General features: G+C 62.2%; 1 protein-coding gene across 4 annotated transcripts in view; it reads right to left on the reverse strand.

Annotated features, from left to right (window-relative positions):
- Positions 1–19368, reverse strand: part of PLXNA1 (plexin A1) — a 48803-nt gene extending 29435 nt beyond the window's left edge. The window contains exons 1-3 of one of the 4 annotated variants that reach the window (XM_041761476.1): positions 19287–19368; positions 12728–14021; positions 10734–10916 (exon numbers count right to left, since the gene is read on the reverse strand). In XM_041761476.1, coding sequence (XP_041617410.1) covers positions 10734–10916; positions 12728–13948 — 1404 coding nt within the window. In that variant the 5' untranslated portion in view covers positions 13949–14021; positions 19287–19368. Of the gene's footprint in view, positions 1–10733; positions 10917–12727; positions 14022–16455; positions 17878–19157; positions 19211–19286 lie in introns of those variants that run through there. The other 3 variants (XM_041761473.1, XM_041761475.1, XM_041761474.1) reach the window with 3 other exon arrangements.
- Between the last annotated feature and the right edge of the window lie 7196 nt (positions 19369–26564).

Raw genomic sequence — 26564 nt, forward strand, 5'->3', positions numbered from 1 at the left:
GAGACTCCAGGGCAGGGACACACCACGGGGGGAAGGGGCCAGGCCAAGGTCCCGGAGAGGGGTCCACCCACCCCCACAAGCAGACGGGAGGGCAGGGTCTCAGCGGCACAGGAATATACTCCAGATCCCAAACAAAGCGGGCGTTAATTAGCCAGCTCTTCTCTGCAGCTCGCGAGGCTGCAAGTATTTTTAGTTGCTTTCACCAAACAAACGTATTTAATTAACAGAGAGACCCAGGGGGCTTTCCAGAGATGGGACTCGTGGGGCGGCGTCTCCCAGCCCGCCAGCCAGCACGCTCCCTGGGCACGAGGTAGCGCGCTCAGCGGGCCCACCCCTCGCCCCTCCGGGCTGGGAGCCAGTGGCCAGCGCACGGCTACCCGCTGGGGGCGGCGCCCGGGCCAGCGCCCCTCCTCGCGGCCAGCGCCGGGCGGGCAGGTCTGGCTGGCGGGCGGCCAGGGTGGGGCGCTGTGTCCCTGGGCCTGCGGCGGAGAGGGAGGGCCGCATTCCTGAGGCCGAGGCCACCCCCCGCACCCCCCACATCCGCTCAGCTGCCTCCCGGCCAGGGCCAGGCGGCGGCTTAAGTCAAACCAGACCCGGAAGCACCGAGCGGGAGCCGCATCTGGGGAGGGAGGTGAGGGAGGCGGCCGCAGGCAAGGCCTGGAGCTGCCGGGGGTGGGGGCGCAGGGATGCCAGGCCAGGGGCCACAGCGCCCCAACCTGTACTCAGCCGGCCCTGCTGGGGGGCAGCCAGGGTGCGCAGCCTTCGCTCACAGGAAGCCCATAGTCGGCCCCTCCGCGGGCAGGCCTGGCCCACAGCAGCCTTGGCAGAGGTCGGGGAGGCCACCGGGACAGCCGCGGGACCTGCACTGCCTGGGCCCAAGCCCCAGCTCACATGACCCCAGCTCTGCAAACAAGCTGGGGTCCGGCTCCCTGCCTCAGGTTCCCTGCCCGTGAAATGGTGACGACAGATACCAGTCCCCACGCCAGAGCTGTTCTGAGAGTAAGGACAGAGCCGGTGTGCCAAGATGAGGGGACCCAGGGGGGCTGGGCCCCAAGGCAATCCTCAAGCCCCAGCAGTCACCCGCCCCCCAGGCCCGGCAAGGCCAGCCTGGACAAAGGCCAGGAAGCAGGGGACAAGGTCAGGATGGCAGGGCAGAGCCAGAGTGCAGGCCAGGGCACCAGACTGATCGCCAGACCCAGTCTCAACTCAGCTGATTCAAATCAGGACTCTGATTTCCCCCAGGGCCCTGCCTCTGGCCCCCATCCCCTCCCTGCAGGCACCTCTCCCCATCCACCACGCCCTGATGGGTTGCCCTCACAACCAGATATCCAGGTCTGCCCCAAAGGCCCTAACAGCCAGGCCTGACTAGACCTCAGCCCTTTGCATTCCAGGGTGCCCAAGAAGTGTCTGCTGAACAAGGACACTTGAGGGCCCCAGGCTCTCCTTCCCCAACCACCAGGGGCCCCACAGTACTCAATCTGACCACTCACCGTGGCCAGACCTGCCTTCCCCTTTCTGCTGAGGGCCGAGGCACAGGCTGGGGTGCCCACGAGCCAGTAGGGCGCTGGGAAACACTACAGGGAAGGGCACATCCAGGGGGCAGACCAGTTCTGAGGCACGGGAGGGGGCAGGCAGAGAGCGGCCTTCTCCCAGGGTCTTGGGGAAAGCAAGAGGGGAAGCAGGCCAGACGCAGACTCTGGAATACCCTACCCCTGGGCCAGCAGCATGCCGACTCTGACAGGTGGCCCCCAACAGCTGTGGTGGGGAGCACGCACGTCCAGCTGTCCATCCACCATGCATCCATCTGTCCATCCACCATGCATCCATCTGTCCACCACCTGCCCACCACTGGGCAGCCCCAACCCTTAGGCACACACAGGCAGGCCCCAAGGAGACAGGACATTTCTGGAGGACACGGGGTAAGCGTGGGGCGGGGGGAGGGGGGGGGTAATGCCAGCAGGCCAGTAGGTGCACATGATGTGGGGGACCGGCCCCATGCTGGGCAGCCAGTAGCCACAGTCCAGGCCCAACAGGGCCCCTATGTGCTCACATGTGCCAGTCGGATGGGGTGGAAATTGTTTCACCCACGAATGACCAGTGCTAGGTCCCAGCTGGTTCAGGCCGCAGGGCCCACGCAGCACAGAGAGGGAAACTGAGCCTTGCAGGGGCCTGCCAGAGGAACCCCAGGCCCCGGGGGGTGGCAGTCACTACCTGCACCTGGGGACAGAGAGTCGGCTCCAAAAGAGGGAGGGATGCAGCAGGCCTCCAGGAAGGCATTCCAGGGAGAAGGGGCGTGCAGGGCAGGCACGGGGCCAGGCTGCTGGCAGGCTGGCAGGACACATACTGCTGGCAGTGCACGTGCCGACGCCACTCCCCCAGGCACAGCTGTCCAGTCAAGGGCCACCCACCTGGGGATGGCCCACCCTGGGGCAGCTGGGCCTGGAGAGCACACAGATACTCCTGGCATACCCTGGTATCTACCCTCCCGCCTCCAGCTGTCACCTGTGCTCTGCAAACCTTGCCCCGAAGACCACTAAAACCTTCCACAACTAGCCATGACCACCTTCCCTCCCCCAATTCCACCACAGAAAAGCCTTAGGACCCAGACCCAGCTCTGCCTCTCTGCTGTGGTGCCTTCCTGACACCTGCTGAGAAAGCACTGTTCCTCCCCCTGCTCAGATGGCCACAGTGGAGGTGTCCAGCCTCCTGGGACACACTGCCTGGACTACACCAGACCCAGGCCCCCATTCACCCCTGGCTCTGACCCAAAGAGAAAGAGCCACCCCCACCCTGCCCCAGCCCTCTGGCTCCATCCACTTCTCCAACACCGGGGTCCTTCCCCTTGTCCCTCTCTAAGGGAGGGAGTCCCCTGCATTCTGAGCTGCGGCACAAGGGCTGTCAGTGCCCCCAGCAAACTCCTGGTGCCAGGGCCTGGGATAGCAGCAGGCAAATGCTGTAGACCACACACCTACCCCCACCATGAGGCATTACCTATCCCTCCCACGGACAGGCCAGGGAGCAGGTTCATCCCTTCACCCCAGCCAGCAGGTCTTGGGGGCCCAGGACACACCAGGTGATGGGGGGGGGGGGATCCTGCAAAGAGAGCCTGGTGCAGGGCCAAGGGGAGGAGGCCAGCAGCAGGTGGGCAGCCCCTGGCCCCGGAGGCCCCAGCCTCAGGCTGGCCCAGCCAGCTGCCCCCGCACCCATCACCGCGTGGCTCTCGCCAACTGCTGCGGCCCGACCAGGTCAGCTGTCCATCCAGCCCAGAGCCAACAAAGAGCCCATTCTCTGGGCTGAGGGCGGGCAGGGGCACCGGGAGGATGTCTGGGCCATGCAGGCTGCTTGCCAAGGCCGGCACGCGCCCTAGCCACCCAGAGGCAAGGGGCTGCCCAACTTGGTTCCAACCAGAGTGGGGAGAGTCCCCTCCTCTGTCCACCTCAAGGTAACAGCCCTCCGTCCCCGTGTCCCTAACTGTGGAGTGGGGGTTCACTGACTGAACCAGATGGCAATAGGACAGGATCCTGAGCGATGCAATGGGTATGAGATGGGGTGGGGAGAACAGCAGCCAGTGATCTGGCTATGGGGCTGGGACCCCATGGGCGTCCCCCTCCTCCAGTACAGCTGCCAACGTCTCCCCAGCCCCCTAGGCAGCAAAGTGGTCCTGGGAGGGGCTGCACGAGGGGGCAGGAGCGCAGCCTCTCCCCTCCTTCCTGGCCAGGGGCCTGTGGCTGAGGCCCTGGCCAACCCAGCTCCTTGGCCCATCCTCACCCCCTCATAGGCTGCCACAGGATCCCCCCTGCTCTGGCTGGGAGCAAGTTCCAGACCCCTTCCTGGGACCACTCTCAGAAAGGCCAGAAGGAACCCAATACTGGAAAAGCAATTAACTATTTCCTGTTGGCAGTACTTGAGTAATTAAAACATGATGTGCAGGAGGCCCAATGGCTGTAATCGGGCCAAACACACCTGGGAAGATTGCGGGAGGGTCCTAGGAATCTTGTCTCTTCCAACCCCAGCCTCAGCACAGAGAAAAGCAGACACCAACAACCCAGGAACACTGTGGTCCTTCTTGACCTTTGGTCTGTCTCCTCCTCTGCCAATAGAAATCCATCTCACAGGCTGTGTGAGAGTTCAGAAGCTCATGGTTCCAACAGTAGGGGAGGGAGGAGCTGCTTGGAGGCTCTGTGGAAACCAGGCCCCCAAAGCCAGACGCCATCACCACCACCACGGGGCAGAGGTGCCTAGCTGCATCCCACTGCCACGAAGATCACACAAAATGGAGCCACAAGGCAACAGAGATCACACAGCTTCCACCTCACATCTCTAGCTGGGACTCTCCCAGAATGCCCACTACAGCCTGAGATTTCACAAGCCCCGAGCCCGATAGGGATGCGGACACAGGCAGTGGTGACCATCCAGCTGGTGCCATCTCAAACCCGAGAACAATCCACTGCCCACCTTCCCATGCATGGTCCATGTTACTCAGGCTAATCCCACCCACTGGGTCCCCAACATGTGCAGGTGGTGCATGTTAGCCCCTTCTACTTTCCTGAAGCCACCACAGCCCTCTGGCTCCCTGCCCCTACCCAGGCCAGACCTCTGAAGCTCCTCCCAGAGTCCTGCAGGACATCTCCTGGCCCCACGACGCTGACCACCACAGGGTCACCTACCACGTGCTCGTCCACCGCAGGTAAGGGGCGCTCAACACAGTACGTGTTGCTCCTCCCAACTCATACTCCCTCAGTTCCCAACAAGCACCAGAGCACCTCTGAGCTTTGGCCCTGTTGTGCCTTCCTTCCAGAACATCCTTCCTGGCAGACTCCTCAGCTGGGCTGTTCTAGTCTTTGTACGTATCTTGCTGTGATGCCAGGAGTTCTGACCTCCTGGCCCCTGAGGGGAAGGGCGGGGGTCCTGGAGGTCAGGGTCCTGTCTGCCCACAAGGAGGGGAGCTATGCAGTGCAGACAGTAATCCTGGGCAGAGGTGGCCACTGGCTGCCTGTCCCTGAGAGTGTCACTCTTGTTCAAATGGCTTAGGTGCCCCCGCTCAGGCTAAGGCCTGATGAGCCAGCCTCTGCAGGGAGGCAGGCCTATGGCACTGGGCCTGGAGGAGGACCCTCCATGCAGGCCTCAGGGCATCTGCTGCCGCCATCAGGTGGAAAAAAACCAATTCTCCTGAGGCACTGGATCCAGGACAAAGGGCTAGGATGTAATGAACAGACCCATGAGGGAATGAGACATCCCTGTGCCCCTCTGGAGATGCCCACCATGGCCAGCCTGGTTCTCTCTACCCAGGAGAACCAGAAAAAAGCATAGCATGTTTTCTGGCGGACATACACACCCATAGGGCACCATGCAATACTACCCGAAGGTTCCAGGGACCATGCCCTCGGCAGGCCAGGGGCAGTGTACCCCTGGAGCCCCCCAGGCCCGGCAGCTAAGACACACAGGAAGCAGGCAGCTGGAACCCCTCCACTCTCCACTAACGACTCCCTGGGGGACGGAACCCCACCAGACCCAGTAACCTGCCACGAGCACGGCCGTCTGTGATCAACCACTCTGTCACGGATACCACACTTGATCCTGGAAGTGGCGACACAAGCAGCCCTAGAGAGTCAGGCCAAAAGATGAGGGAGGCCCAGCAGCCCCGCTCCCGGTAGAAACCCAGCAGAGGCAGCCCTGTGTACACGGCAGCAGCCCCGCCACAGACCCCGGGCACGATGTCGTGACATAGAACCAACCAGCTGCCCCCAACAGCAAGCATGAGCCTCACAAATAGCCACGAAAAAGGAAGACAGACAATGACATGCTGTATGACCCATGAAAAGCCCCCAAACCAACAAAACAGCCCTAGGGGTGGAGATCACCCAGTGATCCTCACAGAAAGGGAGACCCTTCCAAGGAACAGGGCACCGAGGCACTTGGTGTGACATGCCCCGGCTGCACAGTCACAGCTGTATACTTCCTGTGGGTACGCCACATTCCAGAGTGGACACCAGTCATATGCTAGCCACACGCAGGACGCTGGGGACCTCTCCTCCCCTGCCCCCTGCCCCAGCCCTCACCGTGCTACAGGGACCTGCTGCATATGCCCAGGCTGGGGGTCAGCAGGACAAGAACACCTGCAGGCACCCACTCACCAGTGGTGCAGCTGCCCCCCGGAGCCTCTGTGGCGAGTCACTAGGAGTCAAGGGCATCCCTCCCTGTCAACACACACAAGATGCAAATTCACAGGGCCCCAAGCAGGAGATCGGGAAGGGCCAGCACTCCGTGTGGCTGTGGGGTTAGGGTCTAGGGGCCTGGTCCTGCCCGTCATCCCTCTTGGAGCCAACAGCCTGCCCCCCCCCACCCGCCCCACTGTGCTCCTCAGTCCACCTCCTGCACAGACCTGGGCTCGGGGAGCAGGGACCCCTGCTGGATGCACATGGCAGGCTCTCACCCAGGATGGAGAGACCCTCCCTGCTACAGGGACCCTGAGAAGAGGCTGCCAGCTGCCCTAAACAGGTCTTGGAAACACTACGGGACTTTCAGGATCTCTGAATTTTAGTATCCCGTGAGGACTGGAGGTGCTGGGGGGAATGGGAAAAGCGTCCAAAGGGCAGTTTCTAGAGCTGTGAGGGCCACTGGCAGTGCAGGCCCAGAGCAGCACATAGCTGGTGCTCAGCAGCCACCAACACAGCTGTGATGCCAGAGAACCAGGTAAGAGCAGGTAGGTCCAGGGGCCCAGACACAGCCAAGGCCTGCACGCACAGGGATAGGGGCCTACCCAGGCCCCACCGCCAGGCCACAGCGCACTGCAGCCACAGCCCTGTTTCTCCTCCATACAAAGATCACCACACAGGAAGGAATGTCAACCTCCCTTGGGCCTCCCCAAGAGGCACAGCCCACCCAACGTCAAGGGATGAAAACCGAGGGCCCCAGGAAGGACCTTCGCCACAACAGGCCTCCCTGCCAGCCAGACTCCCAAAAAGCCCATCCCAGTCCAAGCCCCACTGGGTGGTTGTCCCCTGGGTCCTACCCCAAGGCCCAGAATCCTGTGAGCCAGTGATGCCACAGCCCAGATCCCCATGGTCATAAACTGGTAGCCCAAGCAACCTCGGTTGGCCTGTACTACTTTCTAAAAACGCGTCATTAGCTGCCAAGCTTAACAATAAGAGATTTCACACAAAATATGGATTTCCAGATTCTCTTGAAAAACCAGATGCTCAGGCAGACGGGGCCCACTTTCCCCCTGGCATGGCCACCAGAGAGACAAGGCTGTGTTCCTAGCCCTGAGCCCGGGAGCAGGGACAGTAACAGGGCTGGCCTAGGGGTGTCCCTCACCTGGCCCAGAGAGCAGAGACTGTCCCCACCTCTGCTTTGCAGAAAAGGAGAGTCTTCTTAGGCCTGCGGGCTAGGGCAGGGCAGGGAGGACACCCCCTGGCAGGAATCCAGAGTAGGTCCTCTCTACACCCACTAGAAGGACACAGGCTGACTCAAAGGAACTGCAACCAGGGGTCACCCAGGGGAACTCCTGCCAGGGTCTGGGGGTCCCTGGTGGCCACTTGGGGAGGAAGGAGGTGGTGGTACATGCAGGACTAGACTCTGGGGGGGTCAGCCCAGGAGGACGGGCTCCTCTGCCCGCGGGGAGGGAGGGAGGCAGGTGGTGGGCAGGGCCTCTAGAGAAGGCCAGGGGAGCTGGGGAGCACCCCAGCCAGCCCTGAACAGCTGAACTTGGCAGGTCTTAAATTAATCGGCTACAATTTTGCACAACAATGTTCTCCTTCTGGGGCGGGCGGGGGGGGGGGGGGGGTTGCTGGCAGAGGGCCAACCAGGTCCCCAAAGAGCTCAAGACCAATCAGGCCTGGGGAAGGCGGGGGCATGGGTCAGCGGCAGGCAGGGGTCCCCAGGGCCCAGGGAGCAAGCACTGGGCTGGGCTGGGCCCAAGCCACTCTGGCCCTCAGCCTGGGTCAGGATGACATGGTGGGAAGGGGGAGGACAAAGCAGGAAAGGGCAGAGCCAGGGGCTGGGCCCCCTGTGCCGGCAGGGAGCGGGTGGCTTCACATGGGTCAAGGCTGGAGGCCTAGCGTGGGGGTCTGGGGGAGGTTCGGAGTGGGACCCTTCCCCCAGCCCCTCCTCTGCTTTGGTCCTCCAACTGCAAACATGCCCCAGGGTGTGACACAAGGTTCAAGGGTGTTCCCGGAAATGGGCAGGCAGAGAAAGGTGGCCACTGGCTGATATGCTGGGCAGGGGAAGACGGGCCCCTGAAGGCTGGCAGCTCAGGGCAGGAGCACGAGCGAGGAGCTCCTGGAGGAGGGGCTGCCCTGGGTTTGGGCTTCCTCAGAAAAACACGAAGGACCCACAGGACAAGGAGGAGACTCCAGTCAGGAGTGAGGACCCTGGAGCCAGTAAGCCTGGGCACATGCTGGAGCCACCGTATGCCTCAGTTTCCCCTTCTGTCAAACAGACGACAGAGTGGCTGTGAAGACTGTGAGAGGCACCGCGACACCTGAAAGTTAACTGCTCTGCTGAACCAAGTGCACATCAGGCTCTGGACCTGCTGGCGCAGCCTCTCGTCCTTCACACTATGCTTGGGGAATGGGCTCAGAGGGGCCCAAGAGCCAGCTCCAGGATCACAGAGCTGGTGAGGGGAAGCTGAGACCACACCTGAACTCACTCATCTGTATGGGACCAGGGTGTGGACGTTCAGCCACGTGACAGATTCCTGAACCCCCTGCTCTACTTGGGCAGGTGTGTGCAGAGACGGGTCCAGGGGACGAGGCCGAGGCACGCCTCTGTGGGAGAGCCTCAAAACTCACAGGGATCTAATTCCCCAACGAGTGGACTCTCCCACCACCAGACCAGCAGCAGCTCCTGGGCACAGCTGACCCCCCTACACCCTACCAAGGTACAGTCCACTCACTTGCAGAACAGAGCCCAGCCCAGACAGGTCCAGGGGTGGAAGGAGCCAGCACCCAGGATGAGGTTCCGGGAGGTAGGTGCAGGGGTGGGTGGGGGAGGGACAAGCAGAGATTTTCTGACGGATGGGCCTCAGCCCGGCTCCCCCTCCACACAATGGGACTAGGGCAGAGAGGAAGGAGAGCAGGAGCAGCTAGACTCAGAGCTCCCACCCAGAGAGTGGCCCTGGGGCAGGGGAGTGAGAGTAGAGCTGGGGTGAGGGTAGGGGGCTGGACTAACCCATTCTCCCAACCTCTCTGGGTAGCTTGTGGGCACAGACAGCACCTGAGCGGCCGCCTGCCAACCACCAGCCGTCAAATGGGCCACTCCCAGCCCCAGGAGCCCAGCCTCCTCCTGGGTGACAGGTTCTAGGGGGCCCCACAGGAGTGTCTCCAAGTGGGCTTCACTCCACAGCCCTGCCCCCGGGCAGACTCTCCCTGCAGCAGCATGGGCCCCTGTCAGGCCCATGCCACCTGATACCACCCCCACCCAGCAGGGGCCCCCTAGCTCCAAGTAACCAACCAGGGGTGGAGAGAGGGGGTGCATGCCCCACCCCCACCCCCGGGAAGGGACCGAGCAGACACCCAGGCTGCTGAGAATATCCCTGACACTATGGTAAGGAAAGGTGGGCCACAGCAGAGGCCCAGCTCTGAGGGCACAGGAGCTTGCCCGAGGCCAGCGGGGTCTGAGCTGACCTGCCACCCAGCCACACTGGCCAGCAGGGTGCCTGAGTTGGACAGAACCCCAAAGCACCTTGGGGCACCTCCTGTGATGGCCTACGGTCAGCATCTGGACACCACTGCCCCAGGACACCCCAGCCTACAACCCACACATCTGGATTCATGTCACAGATGAGAACGCTGAGGTAGGGGGGTCCCTTCCCAGAGGTCACAGAGCCAGTGAACAGTGGGGCACGACCGCCAACCACCAGGGTACCCACCACAGCAGACATAGGAAGACCCCGTCCTGCACAAGCCAGCACAGAAGCAGAGCACAGGCAAGGCCCTTGCTGGCCCCAGGCCTGCCCCCACCCACGGGTACATGCTGGGCGGGGAGCTGTGTCAGCACCGGGCCTGGGGACAGCTGTTATTTCATCTGCCAGGCCCCACCCCTGGCCCGCTCTGGGGCTCCCCAGCACCCCCACCCCATGGTCACCCCAGGAACTTCCTCCCCCACAGCCCAGCCCTGCCCTAGGCCCACCCACCCATCAAGTGGGGCTGGACCCACAGGCAGCCACCCTCAGAGCCCCCTCCAGGAAGCACCCCACCCCCACCCCGTGGCTGCTCCCTGGCAGCCAGGCTTGCTGGGCAGGGAGGGAAGGCAGGCACCACACAGACCCGCACCCCACAGCACCCCACCTCTCACCCCAAGGAACCCTCATCTCTCCCCTGCACCTGCCAGTGGCAAGCGTGGGTGGGGGACGCTCCCCTTGCCCTGCCCTTGGCCTGGCCGTCTGTGCAGGGCGGGGGCCTCTCTCCAGGGTGGAGTGCTGCCTCAGCAGACACTGGATCCCCCAGAGGGGATGGGGGCTGCACAGGCCTGCCCTGCCCCCCCCACCCGCAGCCTTCCTAGGAGGTCACTGTGTGCCCTTACAGAGCAGGGTCTGCCTCTCTGGGCGCCCGGGCGCCCAGGCCCCTACATTCCTGACACCCCGCCAGGGTCTTTACACCCACCGAACACCGAAGCGGCCCCAGAGAGGCCCCCACCCCCCGGGATCGCCAGGCCCAGCGCTGGATCTGGGCCACATGGTTCACAGCCCCTGGGCTGTGCCCGCCACCCCCCAGCATAGCCCCAGGCCTGACCTTGCGGATGTGGCCGCTGCGCGTGCCGGCAAACACCACAGTGCGGCCCCGGTAGTCGTAGGCGGCCACAGCGGTCAGGCCATCATCCTTGTCCACGAAGAGGGGAGTGCCCTCGATCGTGACCGTGCCCCCCAGGGGCTGGTTGAAGTCCTGGCCACAGAAATCGTCATCGATCTGCAGGGGCTGTGAGAAGGAAAAGGGTGAGACCCTGGCCCGAGGGCAGGAGGCTTTGTGGCCCGGACCGGCCAGTGGCCTCAGCTAACTGGGGGGCGGTGGGGGGGGCATGGAGGGGCAGGGGCTCCTGGAGGGTCCTCAGAGGGGCCAGGCTCAGGTGTGGCCTGCACAGATGGGGGAGGAGATCCCTGGACAGAAAAGCCAAGAGCCAAGGATTGCAGGACTCCTGGGGCCTGGTGCACATGCCTGGATGGGGGAGTGTCTCCCAGGCAGCCACCAAGCACCAGCCCCCCACCCAAACTATGGTGGGAGGGGGAGACAGGAAAGGAAGCAGCCCAGGGGGAGAACAGGGAAGGAGAGCAGCCAGCTTGGGGACCAGGCCCATGGCACCGGAGACGGCTGCTTGAGAAGGTGGCCACGAGAGAGCTGGGGGTACGGGCAGGACTTATTCAACAGAGGAAACAGGGCTCAAACCTAAGAGGCAAAGAGAGAGGCTGCTGGCTAGGAAGCAATACCGAAGGAACATGAAGCGATCAATAGGTGAGGTTCCAGAGGTCGGGAGGGCCTGAGGGAGGGCAGGCTCCAGGGAACAAGGGGGCAGCTGGTGCCCCTGAAGCACACTCAGTCTCTGGGGTTTGCAGACGGAGCAAGGGAGGCCGAACTGGAGCTGGCTGAGGGCCCCAAGTGGCCCTGGACTGGCACCCAGCCGGGGGGAGGGGATGAACCTAGCCATGGGCACAGAGCACGCATGGCATATGGTGTAACCTCCAGGCCTCAGTTTATCCAGCTGTACACAGAGATCGTACACCTTCCCTGACAGGGGGCGACGGACAATGCACGGGCCTAGCCCATTGGGGCCACACCACAGAGGACAGCCCCACCCAGCGGTGGTCATGACAGGGAACCCTTGCCCCACCCCCACGTCCTGAAAACCAACCAGTGTCACTCTCAATATAGAGATGGGACAACTGAGGCCAGAGGGCCACACTTTCTGGAGGCCACCCAGCAGGTCCTAGGCAGCAAAAGCAGAGGGGCTGAAGCCTGGCTCACACCTGGGGAATTCACCTCAAAGTGCCCCCAGTCCCTTACTATGTCTGTGATCTTCCTCGGAATAACAACAGACCCTACTGCCTGAAGCCAGGCATAAAATGTTCCCCAAAAAGCAACTGGCCCTAGGCTGGCCCCTTTGGGGCCTAGAGACGAGAGTTGTAGCTGCTGGCCAGCAAGCACCCAGCAGCCACGCCCTCGGGCTGTCCCAGTGTCAGGGCTGGTGCCATTGGTGCTATGACCTGGTACCAGGTGAGATCAGAGGCCTGGAGAGCACTTGCTCTCCAGGTGTCCAGGGCCAGGCGCCCAGGGCAAGGGTGAGCAGGGCTTCTCCACTGTGGACTGAGTGAGGAAACGGGCCTGGGACCCACCCTATCTCAGTGTGGCCCCAGCTCTGCCTCCTACTGGCTTTGTGACCCTGGGCAAGTCACCTCACCTTACTGAGCATGGAGTGACCTCACTATAAGATAGAGACAAGCCAGGGTGGTGAGCACCTGGTGGAGGGCCAGGCTTGTGGGCAATCCTCTGCCCACAAGGGCTCAAGGACAGCTGGGCATGGTCCCATCGCCCTGCCTTCAAAGACGCGGGATGGCTACAGGCATGGGAACGGGCTCCCAAGCCGACCCCCCAGAAGCAGCCCTGACCCTCCAGGAGGTGCAGCCAAGGACAGCCCCAGGCAAGGGTGAGCACCACAGGGTGTCACTGCTGCAGACTGGAAGAGTGGAGATGGGGGATGGGGGGGCAGAGCAGCTCCCCCCGTGGCGCCTACTCACTGAGTTGATGCAGCCCAGCTCCTTGTTGAGCAGCCAGGGCAGCGAGAGCTTGCCCTCACCGCGGTAGCAGGACTGGATGCGCTCCTTGATCTTCTCCTTGATGGCCCTGAGCGTGAAGAGGCACAGCACGGACTCCTTGGGCGGCTTCACGCGGTTCTTCTGGCCCTGCGCGAACACGGTGAACAGCACGTCCTCGTCCTCGGCCAGGCCCAGCTGGCGGGCCAGGGCACGGCCGGGCCGGCTCAGGTAGGCATCCTGCACCAGGCGGTACTCCACACCCGCCTGCTCACAGCCGATGGGGAACTCAACGTACGAGTAGAACTTGGGGTCGTCCACACACAGCCGCACGATCTTGGAGGTGAAGAAGTGCTCCCCGGCGGCATCGGGCGAGGTGAGCTGCGTGTCCAGCTGCAGGGTGAGGTAGTAGACGAACTGCTCGCTGCGGAAACTGTACACGTAGTAGATGTCGAAGGCTGGGAACTTGGACAGCGTGTCCGAGGGGATCTTGAGCTGCGACGACACGAACTCGTCTTGGTACACGAAGCCAAACATGTCGGCGTCCTCCTCGTTGGCCATGAGTCGGCGGCTAGACAGCGTGGGAAAGTACTCGGACTTGCCGTCAATGGGCGTGCCCACAAAGAGCTTGGCCTGGCCCTGGCCCAGCGGCCCAGCAATCAGCACGCCGGCCATGCTGCCCGCCTCGCGCACGCTGGACAGGTAGTGCTCCTTGCGGTGGTGCGGCTCGCCCAGCTTGAACAGGTCGTCCAGCCGCAGGAACTGGCAGATGCCCTGTGAGGCGCTGCCGCAGGCCAGCAGGCGGTTGGCGGCATAGTCCAGGAGCAGCAGCTTGTTGACGTTGTCGGTGCTGCCCAGACCGTGCGGGCACGACTGCACGCTGGGGGGCGGGTAGCACTTCTCGTTGTCCTCCACGGGCCCCGTCACGTGTGCCCGCAGCAGCGTGAGGTTCCCCGACAGCTTGTAGATGCGGTTCACTGCGCCCACGTACACCTCGCCGGTCTGCTCGTGGACCACCAGGTGGGTCAGGCCCCAGTCACTGGCCAAGAAGGTGCGGAAGGTGGGCTGCTGCCCCCCGTCTGCCCGGGGCGCCCCCGCTGCCCCCTGCGCGCCCCTGAGCAGCAGCAGCAGCAGTAGCAGCAGCAGCAGCAGCGGAGGCGGCGGCGGCGGCGGGAGCACCCGCAGGCTCAGGCGTGGCAGTGGCATGACGGGCTGGGGCCTCGGGCCGAGGCGCTCAGGTCCTATAGAGGTGTGCGTCACGGGGCCGGGAGCTGCAGCCCTGGGAAGGAGAACGGGCCCACATGTGGGGACTGCCCTGCGCTCGGAAGACGCACCCACGAGACAGGGACCATCTCACGAGCTCTCCGTGGTGCCCGGCCCATGCTGGGATCCCCTGCTCCACCTCCAGGGACATGACTTAATCTGTCAGGAGAAGCCCCGAGGTTCTGAGAGGACCCCCTCCCCAAACTGAGGACCTGCGGGCAGGGAGAGGTACCCCAGGGGTCACCAGGACCAAGCCCGCGAGCACCACGAGTAGCACGGGACAGCCTCTGGTGTCCAGACGGCTCACGCTGACCATCACCAGGCACAGGACAGAAATGGACTCAGGAGCAGGGAGGCAGGTGATGGAGGTCCAGGCTGTAGACTGGGAGCCCAGCTGACACCCCAACCTGGAGGCCATAACCTCCCGACTCAGAGCCTCCCATGCCCCAGGACAAACCCCCCCTTAGCTCCAAGCTCCTAGGGTGAGTGAGCACTCCCTCCTCGGCCCATGTGGGGACACATGCCTCCCTGAAGGGACCCTACTCCTAGCCGCCCCCCCCGCCCCCCGCAGACCCATCACCACACAGGAACCAATTCTCAGAGAGGGCGGGAGGCAGTCTGGGTCACCTTGGCCCTGGAGCCACTTGCTGGCTGACCCTGGCCCAGCCCCTTTCTGGACCTTGAGCCCTGCACTCCAAAGAAAGATCCAGAAGCCAAACCATGTACACCTTCCATCCACTGTCCCCACCCCCCAGCCAATCACTACCCAGCCCCAGGCCATCCATCAGCACAGCACTGCCCCCTCCCAGGCTCTGGCTCCCAGCCTCTCAGCTCCCCTTCTCCACCCTCAACCCCACTGGAGGAAACAGGAAGCCCTCCCAAGAGGAAGGGGGATGGCTCCCTGAACCCCACCCCTCACCAGTGGTCCTCTCTCCCAGCTCTGAAAAGGCCAGAGACTGTCCTCTACCTGCCAGTGGCTCCTCTCCTGCCCTTGGCTCAGGTTCCTTTCCTGGCATCTTTCACCTTCACACAGGGCTCCAGGGATCCCCTTGCACACTCCCTGGGCCACACTATCTACCAAGGTGCACGAGCTTCACCCACTAAGTCCGCCCCAAGCTGCCTACCCCTCTCCCACCTGGACAACCACAGCACTTGGCCTCACCCACCATGCCCACCAACAGCCCAGGCCCCACACACTAGCCTGGGCCACTTTTCCGGACTGCACATGAGGTCACTGGCCCTTAAATCCTGCCATGGAACCCCCCTTCTTCTGGAAAAGTCTTGTCTCCCCCCAGCTCAGCGGCTGGCACTCAGATGCGCAGTTACACCGAGGCTCTGTTAGCCAGGTGGCCCTGACAGGAGTTACTCTTCTTTCCCAGCCTTGATTTCCATCTAGAAAATGAGGATAACAAGAGCTCCTCTCTCATGGACTAAAGGAGGAAGGTCAGGGCGTGCCTCTTGGTGTCAGGAGTGAGTGGCCCACCCTGGCGCTGCCAGATGCTGGGGCCTCACCCCACCCCTGGTTGGAGACCAACCACAGCGACATGGATGCTGATGCCGGGAGGTGCCAGCCAGGGCTGCACATGCTCTTTGCTCCCAGACGCCGTCCCTCACATGGACTGGCAGGTCCATTCTGCAGGTGGGGAAGCAGAGGCCCAGAAAATAGGTGCATTCTGCCAATCCAGGACGGGAGCTGGCCGCAGGGCAACGGGCTACCGGAGAGGGCCCACTGGTCTCTGGGCAGCCATGTCTGCCGCTGTCGAAGGCCAGGCCTCTGGACTTGCTGTTCCCTCCACCGGACTGCTCTTCCCTTGCCTGCCTACAACCCCTGCCCAGGTCTCAGCTGTCTGCCCTGACCAGCTGGCTGAAGGCAGCAGGCCCTTCCTCTCAGCCAGTTACTCCGTTTCAGTTTGCAGCACAGAACTTGCTAATGGTTCTGTTACTTATTGTTCCCAAACCTGGACTCACCGCACAAGAACGGCGGTTCCGTGAAAGCAGGGCCTGGTTCTCCGCACTCCCCCAAAGCCAACTCCAGGGCCCAGTACTCGTGAATGAGTAAACGAACAGGTCCAGCAGGGCCTGCTCCTTCACCTCATCCTCACTCTCCCACACTCTCTGCCGGAGTGCACACTCACACCCACCCGCTCAGCGGAGGAAGCAGAGGCTCCGGAAAGCCAGGAGCCGTAGCCAGGATCCCACAGCAAAAGGACCAGGTTCTGCTGTCCGGCAGGACCCTCCCAGCTGGTTGTTGCTGTGTCTCCCTGAGGATCCCCGCCCAGGCATCACCCCGCCGCCCCCCACAGCCACCCATGCTGGCAGCCAGGAGGGGAGTCCCCAGTCCCTCCTCCTCCCCAGCTCAGGAGCCAGAGAACAGGCTCCTCACAGTGTCAGCAGGGCCTGGGCTGAAAGCTCAGTGCATGTGAACTCCAAAGAAAACATGAATCACTCACCGTTTATCAGTTCAAAGCAGGCCTGCAATTACCAGGGGCTGGGCTCTCCCCTCCTCCGGGATAATTATACACGTCTTAATGCAATTACGGGCCCTACTTTTTACATTAGACAGGAGAGACCCAGCTGAAGAAGCTACTATCCAAACTCCAGGCTGGCCATGGGCCCACACCCTCTCCCCCCCAACAGGGGCTGCTGGGAAGGAACTGGCTGGGGCGGTGGAACTGCCAGCTAGGGAAGGGGGATTCCAAGTCCAGGGCTGGGTCCCTCACGCCCACCATCTCACAAGAGCCAGCGGACGCGTTCAGGTCACCTCCCCTATCTTACAGAGCCCAGCGCTTACACAGACCCAAGGTCACCCAGCAGGACAGGAGAAAATCCCACACTCCTACAGGAACATGAATGGCCCGCTGACCTTCTGGGGCTCGTGTCCCCCAGATCTCTGGTCCGCCCAGGAAAAAGTACATTCGTTCCAAGGCCGTGCCTCGGTGCTGGGGAGGACCGCGCTGAACTGAGGGATGGGAGCAGAATGATGCTGGGAGGGAGCAGAACTGGCCACTGTGGTCTGGGGATGCTCCTCCAAGGGGCCTTTCCACCTGTTCCAAGAGGACCAGGCAACCTGGGAGCTGGTGTGGAGGAGCTATCTCAGGTGTCAGAGCAGCAAGAGCCCAAGGGGGCACTGGAGCCTGCTGGACCATGCAGAGGGCGCCGTGGGCTATGCAGGGGCCTGGTGTGAACTGGCTGGGTAGGGAGAAGCTACACTGGTCCTGGGTGTGCCAACCAGGGGCTAGCCAGGCAGAGAGAGGGCAGGACGGAGGCAGATGGGGCCACCGCACAGTGGGCTCCACTCCTTAACGGGATGGGCTTGGCTGCCCAGCAGAGCGTGCAGAGAGCAACATCCCCTTCCCTCTCCAGGGCCCGGCAGCCAACAGCACTCCCTACCCTGAGAAACAAAGGCCCTCAGAGCCCTCTTCACAGAGGGACAGCCCGATCTCCATGCCTTCCCACTCTGGATCATTCTGGGACTTGGGCAGGTTGGGACATGGGGGGCAGGGCGAGACAGGGCCATCCTGCCCCCGGGTACCCCATTTAGCAACCAGGGCAGAGAGCTGCACTGTCACCAACCTACCCCCAAAAGGGGCCCTCGGACGTGGTCTCAAGCCGTCCTGCTCTCCCACCAGGCAAGTCCTAGGGCACTGGGGTCCGGAAGCACTGGAGTCCTACTCAGGAAAGGTGCCCACCACTCAGGCCTCCCCTGGGGTGCCCTTCCCTCCTGGCCAGCTGCTCTAGACTCAGGGACCTTCCTGACGGATCAGAATGTACAGGTGATAATCTGGGGGGTGCAGAAGCCCAGCCAAGGGCTGCCTGCTTTGTCCACGGTGCTTCGTTTGTCCCCCACCCCCAAGCACACACCTCAGCCGCAGAGGCTTGCCAGACCTCCACCTCCACCTCCACCTCCACCTCCACCTCCACCTCCACCGTCCCTCTGCCTGAAACGCCCTTCCTAGGCCTCCCTGTGCCACCCTCCCGGGCTGATTTGCACCCTGGCTCCGAAAGGGAATCGCTGGGTTTCTCGCCTGCCTCTGGCATGAGGCCGGGTGCTCCTCCAGGGCTGGGCAGAGTCTCGGCTGCCGGGCACGGCACCCGGTGTCTCCTGCACACCCCGCACCGGCAGGGAGCAGGGAAGACCTGGGGCTTGCTCCGGGGCCAGCAGGGCCAGGGCTGAGCCCCACCCCCAGGCCCAAGAACCGGGCGCCGCTCGGAAAGGGGCGGAGCCAAGCCGCGGGGCAGCGGGCAGGGGCCGGGGCCGGGGCCGCGTCCCCCCGCACACACCCCCCTTTCTTTCAAGGGGCGTGGCCCCAGCGCCCCAAAGACGAGCCCGGAGCGGTCCCCAGCTCCAGGCGGCCGCTGGAGCGCCCTGCAGCACCGCCTCCAGCACCGCCTCCCCGGCCGCACCGCGCGGATCCCGGCGGCGAGGGCCTCCCCGAGCCCCGCGGCCCTTCCCAGGCGCGCCCCGAGCGGCCCCCCCGGCTGCGCCGCGCACAGGCCCGGGACGGTCCAGGACGCCTCGGCGGCCTCGGGGGCGGGGGGCGGCGGGCGGCGGGCGGCGGGCGGCGGGCGGGCCTGGGGGGGCTCGCGGGGCCCGGCGGCCTCCGGCGGCACAGCCCGCACCCGCGGCGCCCGGCCGGCTCGCACCCGCGCCCTGAGGGCCCCGCGGCTCGCCCTGCCCGGCCCCGCTCCGCCCCGCTCCGCCCCGCTCGGCCCCGCTCGGCCCGGCCCGGCCCCGCCGGCGGCCGCAGGTCGAGGTCGCAGTCGCGGGCGCCCGGGCCCCCCCGCCGGGGCCGCCGCAAACTTTCTCCGCCGCCCGGAGGGGGCAGCGCCGCCCCCGCCCCGCCCCGCCCCCGCCCGGAGCGCTGCCGCCCGCGGGGCTCGGCCCGCCCGGGAGAGAGGCCGGCGGCGGGGCCGGGGCCGCGGTCCGATCCCACCCGGGGAGACGCACGGCCGCGCCCGGACACGGGGGCCGCAGGGACACGCAGGGCCGCGCACACGCGCCGCAGGCCCCCGCCCCCCGCGCCCCGCGCCCGCCCCGCCCCGCCCCGCCCCCCGCGCCCCGCGCCCCGCGCCCCCCGCGCCCCGCGCCCCCCGCGCCCCGCGCCCCGCCCGGCCCGCGCCGCGCCGCGGGGAAAGTTGCGCCCCTACTCACGGGCTGCCCCGGGGCGCGCCCCGCCGCCGGCCATCGCCGCGCCCCGCCGCCCCGCCGCCGCCCGCCCCGCCGCGGGGCCGCCGAAGCCGCGCAGGCCGCCCAGGCCGAGCTGCCCCCCGGGCTCCGCACCGTGGCCGCGCCGCCACTGCCCAGCATGAATGGGCGCCGCGCGCCGCGGCTGCGGACCGGCCTCGCTCTCGCCGCCCGCGGAGCGCCCGCCGCGCGCATGCGCTGCCCGGGGCCGGGGGCGGGGCCTGCGGGGGCGGGGCGGGCGCAGGGGGCGGGGCCGCCGGCAGCCTCCAGAGGGCGCTGTGCCCCGCGCCGCGCGCCGGCCCGGGCCCACCGCGCGTCTTCAAAGGGCGATCCCCGGCCCGCCTTAAGGGCTCCGCGCGGGGGCCGCGGCGGAGCGCCCCGGGGAGCCGCGATGTCGGGGCGGTCCTGAGCCCGTGTCCCCGGGGATAGGGCTGCCGTCCGGGTGCGCGGCCTCGGAACGGGGCCTCCGCTCCCGGACGGGTAAACTGAGGCCCGCCCGAGCAAGGCAGGTGCCCTGTCCCGGGTCGGCGGCGCTGCGGGTGCGCCCTGGGCCCTCCGCGACCGCGCGTGAGGCGGGCCGGGCGCCCCCTGCTGGCCGGGCCAGGCCCCGCACACGCCCCCCGCGGCGCGGCCGCAGCCGGGTCCCGACCTGGGGGCGCGGAGGTCGCCAACCCCGCGGACCCCGGGCCGTGCGGCGGGGCGGGGGGGCGTCTCCCGGGACTGTGCTTGCGCAGCGCTGGGCCCCGCGGACGCGGCCCGGGGAGGGCGGGAGGCGCGGCGGGGGCGGGGGCGGGGGCGGGGGCCGTGCACCGAGGCCCGAGGCCGGGCCGGCCACCGAGGGGCCCTAAGGGCGCGCGAGCCCCGCGTCACCCTCCTGGGGCGCTGCTGGGAGGAGCACGCGGCCGGCAGCCGGCAGGGCCTGGGGCGCTCGCCTGCCCCCTCCGCGCAGCCCGCTCCCAGCTGGAGCCCGTCCCTCCCCCGCCTCCGGCGCTCGGGAACCGGGGAGCGCCCCCCGCGGCCGGCCCTGGAGGCGGGGCCGCTGTCGCTGCTCTGGGGTCCGCCTCCTGCTGAGGCCTGGACGACCTCGGGCCGCTCCAGCAGCGCGCTGAGACCGGGGGTCGCTCAGCAGGGCACCTGGCGCGCCAGCACCAGAAGAAACAGTCTCCGCACGGAGTGAGGGCGCGGGGCAGCTCCCCCACCCGCACCCACGCTGGCTGCCGCCGCGCCGGCCCGCCTACCTGGTAGCCACAGCGGTGCTTCGCGTGGCTTTAACTGGCGTGTTCTCGACGGCCGCCAGCACCTTCAAGATCCTGTGCACTGTCTAACCCAGCAAGCGCTAACGGGGCGCCCGCAACACGGGGTTCTGCTACGTGTGACAGACAGGTAAACTGAGGCGGGAGAGGTGAAGTGACTCGCCGGGGTTCCCCAGCTTGCAGGAGGCAGACAAGGCCCGGAGAGCATTCCGTCCTGACAGCCTTCCCGGCCGCACAGACCTGGGTGCAGGCCCTGGCAGGTTGACACGCAGCAGTCCTGTCTGCTCTGAGAGCCTCCCCTTCTTGCTGCATGGAATGGATGTGGGCAGAGCTGCAGTGAGGCATGAGGATGAACACTGCACCAGGCCTGAGAAAATGTCTATTCCTGCTTTGTGTTGTGTGCCCGCCGGCTTCAGGGCCATCCCCAGCTCTCTGGCTGCTCTGTTGCCAGCCTGTCCTCCCCAGGGCCACTGGGGAAGGCCCTGCTCAAGGGTCTTCTCACTGTGCTCCATAGTTCCCCAAGATCCATGGCCTCTCCTTTGGGGAGCAGCCCCCATGTCCAAATGTTTCCAGAGAAGCTCAAGAAGGCCACTGGGCTCCGGGTGGCAGCCAAGCTCATGGTTAACCCTGCACCTCCCCCCAACACACCCCACAGTTGCCCAACCAGGAACCCCAGCGCTCGCCCTGACACTGCATCCCCGCCCCCACGCCCCCTGCTTCCTGCAGCCCCGTGGAGTGGATTCTCTCCAGTGTTATTCCAGATCACACCACTTCCTTCCGTCCCACTCCACCCCGTTCCTGCTCATGTCACCTTTCTGTCTACTCCCCAAACCATGGCACAAGATCTGTTCAAGATGGAAATCCGATTATGTAACGCAGGTGGATTGGGCCGGACCTTCTGTTCCGGGTGGATCCCAGGCCCCAGAGCCCTGAAGAAAACTGCAATACTTTCAAAAACCTGCAATACTTTCAGAAAACGATAGGGTGAGGAAACAATTTCTTTAACAAGATGTCGAAAAGAAATAAATAAAGGAATATTTCGATCAGTTTGACCACCTTAAAATCGGTCATTTTTGTTACTAAAGGTTACGAGAGAGGAAATGGCAAGGCGAGCCAGGATGTAGGAAACGTTCTTTGCAAACCCAAGTACATACTTGACAAAAGCTGTGGACCTAGGATATAAAAGGAACCCCCAAGAGTCCGTAAAGCAAAAGGCAACTATCCGCAGGAACGTAGGGAGAGGACCCCCACAGGCAGTTTGTTGGAGCGACAACGGCAAGTAACTGTTGCTGGGACGAGCCCTGGGGTTCCACACCCTGGGGCTCCCGGGGGCCTTGGCCACACCCCTGCAGAAGCCCAGCTCTGAGCTAAGGCCCGGACCCTCCAGTGCAGACGGGAGGAGGGGAGGCAGAGTGGGAGTGCCCCAGGGGCTGTAGTCGTTGCTCCTCATCCCACATCACGTGGGGGGATGAGTCCGCAGGGCTGCTGGGCTCTACCTCTCTGGGTTTCCTCTGTAGGTTTTGTTTCTGTTTGCCAATGCAGTTCAAGAGCGCGTGGAGTTGTTGGATAGTGGGGCACAATTTGTGAGAACGTGGTTCTGATCTGGGGCGTTCGGTGAGGAGGCCCTCTCGGTACCTTCCAGCGTCCCTGTCACTGGACCACCTCCAGGGGCTGCTTCTGCATTTTGGCAGCTCAGAGCTTCATACAAGGGTAGACTCAAGAGTGCCTTCCCTCCCTGAGCCAGGCCCCCACAGCTGATGGGTGAGGAGGAGTCTCGGGGAGCACAGTGGGTCCCTTGAGGTATGACCACTGATACCCGGCCCTGAGTCACCCTGACTCCTGACTGTCCCTCACCCCTACCTCAGAAACCAAATATTTCTTTATTTTGATAGATAGTTAGATGATAGATGATAGATAGATAGATAGATAGATAGATAGATAGATAGATGACAGATAATTTTTAAAAATTTTAGGGGTAGCTAGGTGGTTCAGTTGGTTGAGCATCAGACTCTTGGTTGTGGATCTCAGGGTCATAGGATCAAGCCCCACATCAGGCTTAGTGGGGTGTCTGCTGGAGATTCTCTCTCTCTCTTTCTCTCTCTCTCCCTGCCCTTTCTACCCCCAAATGAATAAATACGTCTTTAAAAAAAATTTTTTTTAAGTAGGCTCCATGCCCAACATGGGGCTTGAACTCAAGACTCTGAGATCAAGAGTCACATGCTCTACCAACTGAGCCAGCCAGGTGCCCCCAAATATTTCTAACCCAACCATTTCTTACCTCCCCCATTCCTGCCATCTTCTGCCTTGAGCATATGGGGACCCTCTGGGTCAATAGTTCCTACCCGGCCCCTCCCCACTTGGCTCTCCATGCTGTGGCCCAGAGGGATCTCAGGGAGGAGAGATGGTAGGAACTTTTCTCTGCTCAGAACCTCAAGGAGATTCCTTCCACACCCAGAACACCTTGCCCCCCATCCCCATGGTCTGTGCAGGTATACAGGTGTATATGCATACATGCATACATACTGGGGGCAGGCACAGAGCAAGTGCCCCCTGGGGGTTCCTTGACACCTGGAGGGCACCCACCCTGCCCTGGCCCCGAGCATGCAGCACTGTGGGTCATCTTGCTGTGGGTAGGTGCTATCAGACTCGGCCCACTGGCAGCTGCTGTGGGCTCAGGGGGTGAGCAGCAGTTGCTGTCATATTTATTCTGGGAAGCCTTTTCTGGCCACTGGGTATAGAGGGGACTGGGAGCCCAGTATGGATGTGTGGAAGTCTGTCAAGGGACCAGAGAAAAAATGATGCCCGTGGAGGGGGAGCACAGAGCCATCTCCACACTCTATGCCTTTGGCCCCCTAGACAAGAGAGGGTTCAGCCCCAGGACAGACATTCTGAAGAGAAGCCTGCTGGGAGCCAACTGTAGCCTCCTTGGGCTCACCCAGCCCACTCCCCTCCCACCCTGCCTTCAGCAGTCAGGCTCTGTATAGCAGGAGGCAGACCCCCAACTGGGCTTAAGCTCCAAGAGACACGTGTTGGCTCAGGTGAGCATCCTTTGAGCATGTGTAGGTCCTAGGCACAGCATGGCCATTGGGCCCTGGAGCTCTCTCCCCATGTGCGGGCTCTGCTGGCTACCAGCCTGGTTCACACCCACCACACAGGCCTTCTGAGCTGTAGCCTCAGCAGCTCTAGGCACCTCCCATAGTTTCAAGAAAATTTCCAGAATTGGGCCTCAGTGAAATGAGCTCATCATGTGGCTCCTTCGAACCAGTCATTGTGGGCTGGTGGTAGAATATGGCAGGGGGAGGCTGGTATCAGGGACCCCTCCTGAGCTGGGGGCCACGCTGGGAAATCCCTGTGTAGTTATCAAAATAAGCAGGCCTGGGTGCAGGGCAGGCGAGACATTCAGAACCCTGACTGCTTCTCCCTGTGTGCCTGGCATTGTTGCCGTGCTGAGAGTTTTATTCCAAAGATGTCTTCATGCCTCCGGCCACTCCCCATGCTGTGCCCTTGACCAAGAGTGCCCCTACCTGCCCCGTTCATGGCCCAAGCTCCCTTGTCCCTCCTCCAGGAAACCCCCTGCCCACACTTCCTGTCCCTGTGTGACAGCCATGACCAGTTTGGGTTCAGGTCTGTCACCAGCCCTCCCCCTGCCCCTGGCTTTGGGGATGCAACCAGGTCACTGTGCACTACTTTGCACAGAAGACACAATGGCAGAGCCCCTGCCCACCGCTTTGCAGACATGTCCCAAGAGCACTGGAGGGGTTGGTTCAGCATCACCTTGTTCTGGGATTCAGGTGTATTCTGAGGGCCGAGTCGGTGATGGGTGTGAACAGTGAGCAGGCTGAGTCTGGGAACTGGTGAGGGCTGGGTGGGTGGTGAGCTGGAGTGCAGCTATAGGGCAAGCACTGAGTGAACAAGACCACCAGCAACAAGAGTCCAGCCAGCAGCCCTTCTGTTTGAGATCTCTGACTAGGTCTGTATCCCACAGCACATGCCACCCTCCAGGAAGCCCAGACTGGGTGCTTGTCCCTCTGGGGGCTCACGGCCAGGTGGCAGATGATGTCCGAAGCATGGTATTCCCTCCAGGGCTCTGGCCTCTGGAAAAGCCATCCTGCTGCCATCTCTGTAGTGCTAAGAGGCCCTGTACTCTGTAGCCCCAAGAATCAGGCCCCTGGGGATCAGGGAAGCAGCCCAGGTTTTCTTGTTGCATTAAAAAGCCCTGGGCTGAAGGGGAGAAGCTGGCCTGCCTTCCCTGACACACACCCAGCAGCAATGGGGCAGTTCCCTCTTTGCCTGCCTGTGTGGGGCCAGAGGAGGCCAGTTATGAAACCAAATATAGAGATACGACCCAGGGTATCAGCACATGCCGCCCAAAGGTATAGGACCCAATCAAAAGTTACCATTATACCAAGTACCAGGGAACTCTCAGCTTGCTAGAGAATACACAGTCAACAGATGCCAGCACCAGAGTGACAATGGATGCTGGAATTGTCTGAGAAGAATTGAAATTAACACTATAAAGAACCAAATTGATATTTCATACTTTAAAAAAGTACAATAATTAGATTAAAAGGGATAATGGATGGCTGCACAGCAGAACAGGAGGGAAAGAGGAAAGAATCAGTGAACTTGAAGATAGAACAATAGCAATGATCCCGTCCAAAAAAACAGAGAGAATAGACTGGGGTGGAGGCTCAGAGCCTCAGGAACCTGTGCAAAATAACAAAATATCTCATATCTGTGCCATCAAATTCCCAGAAGGAGAGGAGACAAGGAGGTGGGCTGGGGAGACTGAAAAAAAATTAGGTAAATAATGGCTGAAAATCTCCAAATTTGGCAGAAGACATAAACCTACAGATTCAAGAAGCTGAACAAACCCCAAATGGTATAACTCAAAGAAACGTGTGACAAAACCCATCATCAGCAACCTTCCAAAAACTGAAGACAACAATCCTTGAAAGCAGCAACAGAGAAACGAAGGCCTTCCTGTTGAAGCCAGTTTGTGTACGGAAGATTCCTCATCAGGAACCCTGGAGGCTGGAAGGACATTTTGAAGGGCTAAAAGAGAACTGTCATGTGTGAACTCTGTAACTTGTGAAAATACCACCCAGGGATGAGAAGACGTCAAGATGCTCTCACACGAAGGAAAAGCATGAGAAAGTGTCAGCAACAGGCCTTCCCTGAAAGAAAGGCTGAAGAAAGCTCTCTAAAGAGAGAGAAAATGATAAAAGGAGGATTCTTGGAGCATCAGGAAGGAAGGAAGAACAATGGACTTCCTCTCTGTAGCTTTCTGAATTACATTGGATAGTTGAAGCAAAAATTATGCCAGTGTCTCATGTCTCAGAGTAGTTACAGGGAGCACCTCAGTAATTTCATTACACATGGCAGAGGGGAAGGGGATGTAAATGGGAAGTCAGATTTCTACACATCACTCAAGCTGGTAAGAACCAGTAGGCTGTGGTGAGGACATATATAGAATGTAATCCTTAGAGCAACCACTACAAATCATGCAAACAGACACACTCAAAAACACTATAGATAAACCAAAATGGAATTATAAAATGTGTTCAAGTAACCCACAGGAAGGCAGAAAAAAAGAAAAACAGAAAGAAAAAACACAGGGAATAAACAAAACAAAAAGTAAAATGGCAGACTTGCCGTAACAAAATATTATTAGTAGTATTACATAATACATTATTATATTAGTAAAATATTACTCCATGTACATAACATCTTTGAAGTGGCAAGATCATGGAAATGGAAAACAAATCAGAGTTTTGATGGGGTGAGGGATGGGGGGAAGCAGGAGGAGATCTTTACGGTGAGGGACGGGTCTGTATCTTGGTCTCAGCCTTGGTTATCCATGAGAAAGGACACAGGTACTGTGTGGCGGTTTCCATCTTGTCCTATAGTTACAGAGGATGTAAGCCCTGAAGCAAGCTGGGAGAAGGTACCTCATTGTACTATCTTACCAAATTTTTGAGAGGTTATGATTATTATAGATCATAATTATTTCAAAAGAAAAACTAAAGGGACACCTGGGCAGCTCAGTGGTTAAGCGACTGCCTTCAGCTCAGGTCATGATCCCAGGGTCCTGGGATGGAGCCCAGCATTGGGCCCCCTG

Source organism: Vulpes lagopus, chromosome 7, assembly GCF_018345385.1.
Source record: "Vulpes lagopus strain Blue_001 chromosome 7, ASM1834538v1, whole genome shotgun sequence".
In the NCBI taxonomy this organism is placed as follows: Eukaryota; Metazoa; Chordata; class Mammalia; order Carnivora; family Canidae; genus Vulpes; species Vulpes lagopus.